Below are 8,987 nucleotides of genomic sequence, written 5' to 3' on the forward strand. Positions count from 1 at the left end.
TTTGGGGGTCCAGAACACAGGACACATGGGGGGTGGGAGGCTACCAGAAGATGTGGGGTAGGGGACGCACCATGGGATGCAGCCCAGCTGTTCCTTTGTCCCCACGCAGGGTGGCTCTGACCGGCCATGTCGTTCCCGTGGACCCCGCAGATGGACCCCCGTGCGGGATCGGTCTGCGAGGTGAGGTGCTGCTGCCCTTGGTGTCCCCATGCTGCAGAGACACAGTGGTAGCTGTAGCCGAGGAGCCCCAGGAGGTGATGACGACCCCGACTGAAGACTCGCCCAAGGTGGTGGACACAGAAGAGGACCACCACGAGGTGCCGTTGACTCTGACCGAGGAGTCCCCCAAGCTGCTGGTGCCCACAAACAAGGACCTCCCTGAGGTCCCTGCAGAGCAGCTGAGATGCAATGTGCCACGGGGGACTTGCCTGATCCACAACTGGCAGGAGGAGGTAAACCCGCGCCCCAAAACCAGCCCAGGGACCACCGTGAGCCCCTGCTCCCCATCCTGGGGATGCCCCAGAGTTTTGCAGGATGGGGAAGGAGCCTGACAGCACCCACCCTGAGGCTCAGCTGAGCACAGGCAGGGATGTTCGGGGGGAGGCTGCACTGGAGCAATGGTGCATGTTCCAGAAGCATCCATTTAGGCAAAAATTAGATGGAGGACACCCAAAATACTCATTGGGTGCCCCTAGACCCCTACATCCACAGGGCTGAGGTTTCCTCCACAAGGAGCTGTGAGTACTCTGGGACAGTGACTCCATAGTGCGCCCCACACTGTGTTCCCCAGAGAGCCACCAACCACCTGGACAATGTGGTACCACGGGAGTTGGGCAGCGAGGGCTTCATCTACCGGCATGGTCATCGTGGGCTGCTAGCCCCCCTACACCCACTGGTTTCAATGCCCTGCAGCACCACCAAGGATGCCTTCCACCCACCCCACAGAATCCCACTGCTGGCACAAGGTGCAGCCTCAAAAAAAGGGGGAGAGGGGTTGTGTGGTAGAGGGGGGTGTGTAATGTTGATGATGCTGGCACCCCACAGGGCAGCGGGAAGCCATGCTGGAGAGGATGCTGTACCAGAAGTACCAGTGAGCCTGTGGGACCTCAAGAGAGGCCCAGTCCAATATTGGGCATGGGGAGGGGGGACCTGGGCACCCCACACACTCCCACTGCCCTGCAGGCAGGAGCTGATGGAGGAGATCCATCCACCGCCTGATCCCATGGAGACCCTCTCCACCACACACCGGGATTATCAGGCGGGGGGCTTCCAGCCCACACCCCCACTCACCACTCAGGTACTGCCTGCCACCCTGCATCCCAAAGAGAGAGTCTCCACACTATCCCCCAACTCAAAGGGGATTTCCCCTTTTTTTCTGCAGCCCCACAACTACCTCATGGAGCAGCCCCGCAGCTTCTGGCTGGAGCGAGCCCACAGCGTGACCGTGAGTACCCACGCCCTGACCCACCACCTTGCTGTACCCACTGCTCACAAAGGTCTCTGTATCTCTCCCCTTCAGGGTGTCACCTGCATCCTCACTGGGGACAGTCCCTTCCGTAGGAACACCGCCTTCTCCACCCCCATCACCGAGTATCTCGAGCAGCCCCTGCTCTATGAGGCAGCTATCCGCCAGCCGCGGCACAGCATGCAATAAAGAGCAGGGGCCAGCACTGCTGCTGGCACACTGGTGTTCTCTGGGATGTCCCCAGAGCAGTCTGTGGGGACCCCAAATCCCAGTGCAAAGGGGCTCTCTGTGGGACAGCACACCACAAAATGTGGCACATCCCCTGGGACGTGTCCCTCCATAGTGTCCACAGTGGATGTCACATATCCCCATCCTTATTCCAAGATAGGTGACACAGCCCATCCCTATTCCCAGGTGGGTGACTTGCATTCCCCATTCCCGTGTCCTCATCCCTGTCCCCAAGAGGATGACATGCAACCCCATCCTTCTACCCTTGGTGAGTGACAAGTGTCTCCAACTCTGTCCTCAGCCCCAGGTGGATGATATGTGTCCCCATTCCCAAACTAGTGACACACATCCCCATCCCCATATTAGTGACATATCTCCTTCCCCATCCTGTCCCCAGGTGGGTGATGTGTGTCCCCATCCCCATCCTTACCCCTAGTGGGTGATGTGTCCCCATCCAGCTGCCCCAGGGCTGCAATTCTGGCCACGCACCCCACCCTCCAAGGCCCACACCTCACTGGGACAAAGCAAAGCACAGAAGCTGGGAACAGCAGGACTAAGGGCAATTTGTATTTCAACAAAATAGTCTGTGCGCACGCTTATATTTACACCTGGGAAGGGGATATTTACAGGGCTGGGGTGTAGGGGAGGGCTATATACATGGGGAGGTATGGAGAGGAGCAGCAAAATCTAAGCCTGTCCCACTCCTTTCCTCTCTGGGAAAGGGGTGAGACAGGTGCAGGGGGAGCTGAGTACTGAAAAGAGAAGGCAAAGTGCCCTGGAGGGCAGCCAGGCCCTGGGGACAGCTCAGACCCGCTGAGCCACAGAGGTTGGGGATGGGGAGTCAGGACCCGAGAGGCTGGGGTGGCTGGGAGGCTCCTCCCACCCAGGGGGCAGCAGGAGGCTTGGAGGGAGCTTTGCTGGTGCTGATGGAGGGGACGGGAGGTGCAGTGCCCACTGACCCCCCATGCCCCAGTACTGCTGCGGAGGGTCCCGGTGCACCCCAGGGGTGGGAGGTTCCGCTGAGCTCACACAGCTTTGGGGTCTTTCCGCTCACCCAGCAGCCAGTACGTCCGCATCTTCCCCTTGCCCTGAATGGGGGGAAATGGTCAGACCCCCCCAGGACCGCTGTCACCACAGTGCCATCCCCAGCACTGCATCCTCACCTTCATCTCCACATCTCCACGCAGCTCCAGCTCAAAGCAGCCAAACTCATCCAGGACTTCTTTGGTGGTGGAGGAGACATGGATCTTCAGGGCTGGAGTGGAAAGGGACATGGATGGGGCTAGGAATTGGATGTACCTGTGGTGCTTAAAGCAGGGTTGGGTACCGACAGCACTATGGCTCACCCTGTCCATTGGACTCCATGCGGGACGCCGTGTTCACTGTATCCCCAAACAGGCAGTACCGCGGCATCTTCAGCCCCACCACTCCTGCGCAAACGGGACCTGGAGGCACCGAGATGCTCAGGGATGGCAAAAGGGCAGAGAGCATCCCACCATCCCCAGCCCTATGGTGCAGCAGCCTCCCAACACCCTGGGGCTCACCGGTGTGAATGCCGATGCGCAGACGCAGTTGGTCATTAGGCCGGTGCCGGATTTTGAAGGTTTTGACAGCTTCCAGCAGGGCCAGGGCCATGCGGACGATCTCATGGGCGTGCAACTTGCCGTTGCGCACCGGCAGCCCTGACACCACCATGTAGGCATCCCCAATGGTCTCCACCTGTGGTAGTGGGGTCAGGGAGAGCGAGCACCCATTGGTACCCACGTTGGTGCCCCGTACCCCTTACCTTGTACACGTCGAAGTTGTCAATAATGGCATCAAAGCAGGTGTAGAGGTCGTTCAGCAGCGTCACCACCTGCAAGAAGCACAGTGGGGATGGTGGCAGCAGGATGTTCCCAGCCCTGCGTATGGCAAAGCAAGGCATGGGAGCTCCCTGCCCACCCCCAGCCCTGCTCCCACCTGCATCGGGGTGCTCTCGGCCGAGAGTGCGGTGAAGCCCACGATGTCACTGAAGTAGATGGTGACACTGTCAAAAGCCTCAGCTCGCACTGTCTCCCCACGCTTCAGCTGTTCCGCCACAGAGCTGCCAACGGAAGCAGGGACAGTGGGTGCTGGCGGTCCTCACATCAAATCACCTCTCCTCCCTGCTCCTTTCACAAGCACCAGCTCAGGGAGCAAAGAAGCCCTCCTGTGCCCTCAGCCCCACGTCAGCCCCCAGCCCCATGCAGCCCCCCTCACTGGGGCAAGATCTGGTAAAGGAGGTTCTCCGCCTTGCGCTTCTCCTCCAGGTAGGCTTGGGTCCGCTCCTCCACCAGCTTCTCCAAGTTGTTGGCATACTGCTCCATGCGCGACAGGAGATTGTCCAGGATGCTGGTGCTGCCCTCCCTACAGGGACAGGGGCAGCTGGGCCATGGGGACACGGGGACACCCCCCTGGTGGCAGTCCCCACTCCCAGGTGGAGCTGGAGCCGCTGCACCCCATTCCCCAGCACCCACTTGTTGAATCTGCGGATGAAGATCTTGATCTGGCTGAAGTCGGGGCGCTCAGCAGGCTCCTGCGCCCAGCAGCGCTCCATCAGCACGGCCAGCTCCTCGCTGTGCACCCCAGTGTCAATGGAGGGCCGGAAGAAGGGCTTCTGGCTGTTGCGTACCTTCTGCACAATCTCTGTCCAGCAAGCAGCAGCTGATGGTAAGCAGATGCCCCGAAATCTACCCCGTACCTTCCCATCCTCCTCCAATCTCACCGACCTTTTGGGCTCAGGTCCATGCCCTCGATGTAGAAAGGGCCATTGCGCAGGGCAATCTCCTGCACAATGATTCCAAAGCTGTAGACATCGGCTTTCTGCATGCCCTGTGCAGGCAGATGGCCCTTCTGCAGCAGCTCTGGGGCTGTCCAAAGCTTCTCTGTAGGGACAGAGCCACAGAGCAGTGAGATAAAGCCCCAGTTCCCCTTCCACCCATGTCCCAACCCCACAGTAAGTACTCACTGGCATAAAGGGCATGTGTGTCCTCGCCGTCGCAGGGTGTGCGGAAACTGGCCAGCCCATAGTCAGTGATCTTCAGCACAAAACGGCTGTCCACCACGCAGTTGGAGGACTTGAGGCTGCCATGGTGCCCAATGATGCTGTTGTGCAGGAAGGCCATTCCCTGTGCCCGACAGAGAGACACTGTGACACCAGCACCCCTCAGCATCCCCTTTGGGCCAAATGTGCCCCTTGCTCAGGTACCTTGACGATGTCATTGATGAGTGAGTAGCGAAACATCCAATCCAGGTTGATGCTCTCATTCTCTAGGATGTCCTGGAGAAGCATATTGGGCACCAGGACAGTGGCACCAGCACCACTTGTTGGCCACCCCATCCCCATCCTCACCTCCATCTCCATCCTTGTTGTCATCCTCATTCCCATTCCCATCCTTATCCCCACTCCCATCCCCATCTCCCTACCCCAATCCCCATCCCCATCCCAACCCCATCTTCGCACTCATCTCCATCTTCACTCAATCCCCATCCCCATTGCTCCACCCCCATCACCATTCCCCCACCCCCATCTCAATCTCTCTCCCCCTTCCTTTCCCACCTCCTCCACCCTCCCATGCCCCCCACTACCTGCAGGCTGCCCCTAGGACAATACTCAGTGACAATGCAGATGTTGGGAGGATCGATGCAAGCCCCAATGAAGCGTGTCAGGTGGTTGAACTGGATGTCCCGCATCTGGGGATGCAAGCAGAGCTTGGTGGGGACCCAGTCGCAGCACCCAGTCACCCCACCACCACCAGGAGTAGATGCTGCACACCAACAGGGCACAGACCCCGTCCCAGACCCCACACCTACGTGTTTCAGCTCGAAGAGCACCTGCCGCGTCAACTCAATGCGCTTCTTGTTGACATGCTTGATGGCCACCACATTGCCCTACAGACAACAGAGGGGTGAGTGCCCAACAGGCAGCTTTGGGGAGATATGCTATCACCCCATAAGGGTGCAAACTGACCTTGAAGTGCCCGGTGTTGGCGAAGACCTGGTACTTGCCATGCGTGGTCATCAGTGAGCCATAGCTGGAGCCACGCTGCAGAGAGGTTGCATTAGGGACGGGGACACCAGGAGGGGTGATGGCACTCATGGAGCAGGGGAGGGGCAGGACAAGGTCTGGTCTGTAGGGTCAGCATGAAGTCTATAAGCTATGTACTACAGGGCATGGGAGGCTGTGGAGATGCAGCATTACAGGGGATGGAGGGCCACACGGGATGGATGGAGCATGGTGCTCCACAGGAGCTCCAGGCTGTGGGGGAGATGGAAAGGCATGGATGAAATGTGACTCTGAAGGGGATGGAACACTTTGTAGGAAATAGATGAATTGTGGCTCTACAGGAGATGCAGAGCTTTGCAGGGGATGGATGAAAATAGGGAGTACAATATGACCCTGTAGGAGACATGGGGCTGTGCAGGAGGACAGGACAGGGACAGGACAGGGGCAGAGATCTCACCAGGGACAGTGTGAGCCGGCTGCCTGCTCCCTTATGGTACCGCTCTGCACTCCCAAAGTTCAGTTCATCCCAGCGGATCCTCCACAGCATGCTGGCCAGCTCCTTCTCCAGCATCAGCTTCCTGAGGGGCACCGTGGGTCAGCCAGCCTATCCCTACTGCCCCCCACCCTGCTGCCCCAGAGCCTGCACCCACCTGAAGATGAGGAAGCTGGAGATGCCAAACATGACAAAGGTGAGCCCGGTGCCCAAAGCCACGATGGCCAATGTGGAGAGCGGGGCTGCCATGGTTTAGGGTTCAGGTTAGGGGGGCTGTGAGCACTGTTGTGGGGCTGCGCACCCCCAGGGAAGGATGGAGTGGGACAATCCATGCACCCACTTTTATCACAGGAGGGGTCATCCACATCAAAGACGCAGGGTGGGTTGTCCAGGGGGGAGCCCCCTTCACCCAACGGATGGGCCGCCCCAGCCAGCGGATCTGCTTCTCTGCACCCGAGTAGTGTCCCACCACCTGCAGGGAGACAGCTGAGCCCAGACCCCACCCCTCCAACCTGTCCCCCAACCCCCAGCAAGACCCCAGTGCTGTCCCCACCTCGTACTGCCCGCTCTCGGGGTCACCCATGGCCCAGAGGTTGAAGTCAGTGTCACGATCATTGTTGCTGTCCATGCTCACCAGTCCCGTCACCCCTATGGGACAAGCGAGGCCCAGATGGGATGTGCGGGACTGGACCAATCCCTGCAGCCCACCTGCTCCCCCACATCCCTCCCCTTGGCCCCTCTCCCTCCTGCTACCCTGGAACTTGCGGTCCCGCATCTTCTCGATGAGCTGCGTGGCATTCTTCTTGGAGCCGCCCTCCCGCAGGGTCTCGTTCAGCACCATGGCGTACAGCAGCACCCCGTCGTAGAAGCACCCCGCCACCAGGTTCATCTGCAGGAGGGAGCTGAGCGCTGCGTGCACCCCCTGCGAGCCCACAGCCCTGTGCCAGAGCCATGCACACCTCTACAGCCCCATAACCCCACAGCGGGGCAATGCCCACCCTTGCAGCTCCATTACTCTGCAGCAGGCACACGCACATCTTGGCAGCTCTGTAACCCTGAACTGGTGGCATGCACACCTTTGCAGCCCCACAGACCTGCACTGCGGCCATGCACATCCCAATAAGCCCACAGTGTTGCCACACACAACCCTGCAGCCCCATAACCCTGTACCACACCCACACACTTGCCATGCAGGAATGGCACCACGTTGCACTGCTCCCACCAGAAGCATATGTCATCAACCTCCACCACATCCCACCCTCTGCAATTCCAAAGGGACAGTCCCTGCATCAGACAGTGCGCCATAGGGACAGTCCCCCATTGGCATGCAGTGGGACCTGCTCACCAGGGAGTAGTTGAGTTGCACTCCAAACTTCTGCTTGGCACGCAGGATGAGCTGAGTCTGGAAGTGCTGGTACTCGGGGTTCTGGGGCTCATAGTAGGTGATCACCAGCACCGTCTGCAAGCATAGCACCCCATGTCACACTGAGGTCCCCATCCCCACCCTCCACCCCCCCACATAGGAGGGTGTAGCTCACCTGGAAAGCCTCACGCAGCCCTGCATCCTGCCCTGAACCCTGCTGCCAGGGCTTGAAGGCATCGCGGGCAGAATCCCCCCGCAGGCTCTCCCCAAAGACATCGACATAGAAGAAGACGTAGTCGCCATTGGTCAGGTTCTCACGCTGTGCCAACTGCATGATGCGGCGCAGCATCTCTGGTGGCCCGCACAGGTACACCACTGCCGGGATGTGGGGTGTCAGGGCACGGCTCCCACCCAAAAGAGTCATGGGGCCACCCCATAGTCCTGCCTCCCTGGATGTGCCCATGCCACATTACCCAGTATGGGGGAAAGTGGAAATCCAGCACACAGGGTGGATGGATGCCCTATGTGCCACGCGCTGTGAAGTGTCATCACCTCAGCCCAAAGGCTTTGGGGAAGGGGAATATAGGGCTGGAAAAGGCGTCAGGGCCATGCCCCAGAGCCCGCTGGGGAATCCAGGCTGAGGAAAGGGACAAAAACATGTTTGGGTTTGTGGTCGGTCGTGCGGCAGGAATGCGCAGGTTCCCGGATTCCAGCACCTTCGGCCGGCCACGGCATTAATTGGAAACAGAGCATCTGCTGCTGCGACCTGAGAGCCAAGGGGGTGCCCGGGCCCCGTCCCATCACTCCTACCACCCCACAGCTTGATGACTGGGACTCTGTTAATGCCACAGGGACACAGAGATGGGCGATGTGTGGCGCTGGCAGCAGGTACCCTGCTATGGAGCCAGGCACCCCGTGGGCTGCTGTGCAGAGAGCGTCCGGAACCCCCCCAAGCAGGGGCCCTCCTGCCACCGCCTCCCGCCCCTCCTCCCCCCCGGGAAAAACCCAGGGCCCCCGCTCCAGCCAGCCTGGCTGGGAACCCACGATTGAGCAACGGGGGAGGAGGCGGCGGGCGCCGGAGGAATGTCACGCTCAGCCGCTGGCCTTGTGCACAGCCCTAACCCCAGCACTGCTGGGACTGGGTGCACAGCGATGAGGGAACCAGGGCTGGCATCTGCATCTGTGGACGCTGCACTTGGTGAAAGCCATCATCTGTGGGTGCAGAACCTCTGGAGAGCTACACATGGGGAGGGACAGGTGCTGGGACACAGTGTGGCACATGGCAGCATGAGGGTCACGGAGGGGGACTTCTCCATGGGCAGAAACCACTGGGGCTTCCTAATGGGACATCCCCCCCAAAAAACACAATGTCACCCCTATGCCACCTCCTGCCCCACCCCTCAGTCCTTGGGGA

At 59.9% G+C, this 8,987-nt stretch overlaps 2 protein-coding genes across 2 annotated transcripts in view; one reads left to right on the forward strand and one right to left on the reverse strand.

Annotated features, from left to right (window-relative positions):
* SPAG8 (sperm associated antigen 8) overlaps positions 1-1,693 on the forward strand; it is a 1,785-nt gene extending 92 nt beyond the window's left edge. Inside the window, exons 2-7 of the mRNA XM_010727188.2 lie at positions 110-452; positions 791-965; positions 1,045-1,090; positions 1,183-1,297; positions 1,382-1,444; positions 1,520-1,693. Coding sequence (XP_010725490.2) covers positions 258-452; positions 791-965; positions 1,045-1,090; positions 1,183-1,297; positions 1,382-1,444; positions 1,520-1,654 — 729 coding nt within the window. The 5' untranslated portion in view covers positions 110-257 and the 3' untranslated portion in view covers positions 1,655-1,693. The remainder of the gene's footprint in view (positions 1-109; positions 453-790; positions 966-1,044; positions 1,091-1,182; positions 1,298-1,381; positions 1,445-1,519) is intronic.
* A 543-nt stretch (positions 1,694-2,236) lies between these two features.
* On the reverse strand, positions 2,237-8,505 carry NPR2 (natriuretic peptide receptor 2). Its single transcript, XM_010727187.3, is given in 22 exon segments — positions 2,237-2,781; positions 2,857-2,948; positions 3,040-3,138; positions 3,238-3,412; positions 3,480-3,548; positions 3,653-3,776; positions 3,932-4,078; positions 4,189-4,357; positions 4,441-4,596; positions 4,680-4,839; positions 4,920-4,991; positions 5,300-5,404; positions 5,525-5,602; positions 5,682-5,756; positions 6,175-6,295; positions 6,368-6,452; positions 6,551-6,607; positions 6,610-6,682; positions 6,764-6,858; positions 6,964-7,099; positions 7,556-7,669; positions 7,749-8,505. Coding segments are annotated over 22 exon segments (2,553 nt in total). The 5' UTR covers positions 8,037-8,505; the 3' UTR covers positions 2,237-2,718.
* Between the last annotated feature and the right edge of the window lie 482 nt (positions 8,506-8,987).

The sequence above is a fragment of the Meleagris gallopavo genome, unplaced genomic scaffold (assembly GCF_000146605.3).
Source record: "Meleagris gallopavo isolate NT-WF06-2002-E0010 breed Aviagen turkey brand Nicholas breeding stock unplaced genomic scaffold, Turkey_5.1 ChrUn_random_7180001874376, whole genome shotgun sequence".
In the NCBI taxonomy this organism is placed as follows: Eukaryota; Metazoa; Chordata; class Aves; order Galliformes; family Phasianidae; genus Meleagris; species Meleagris gallopavo.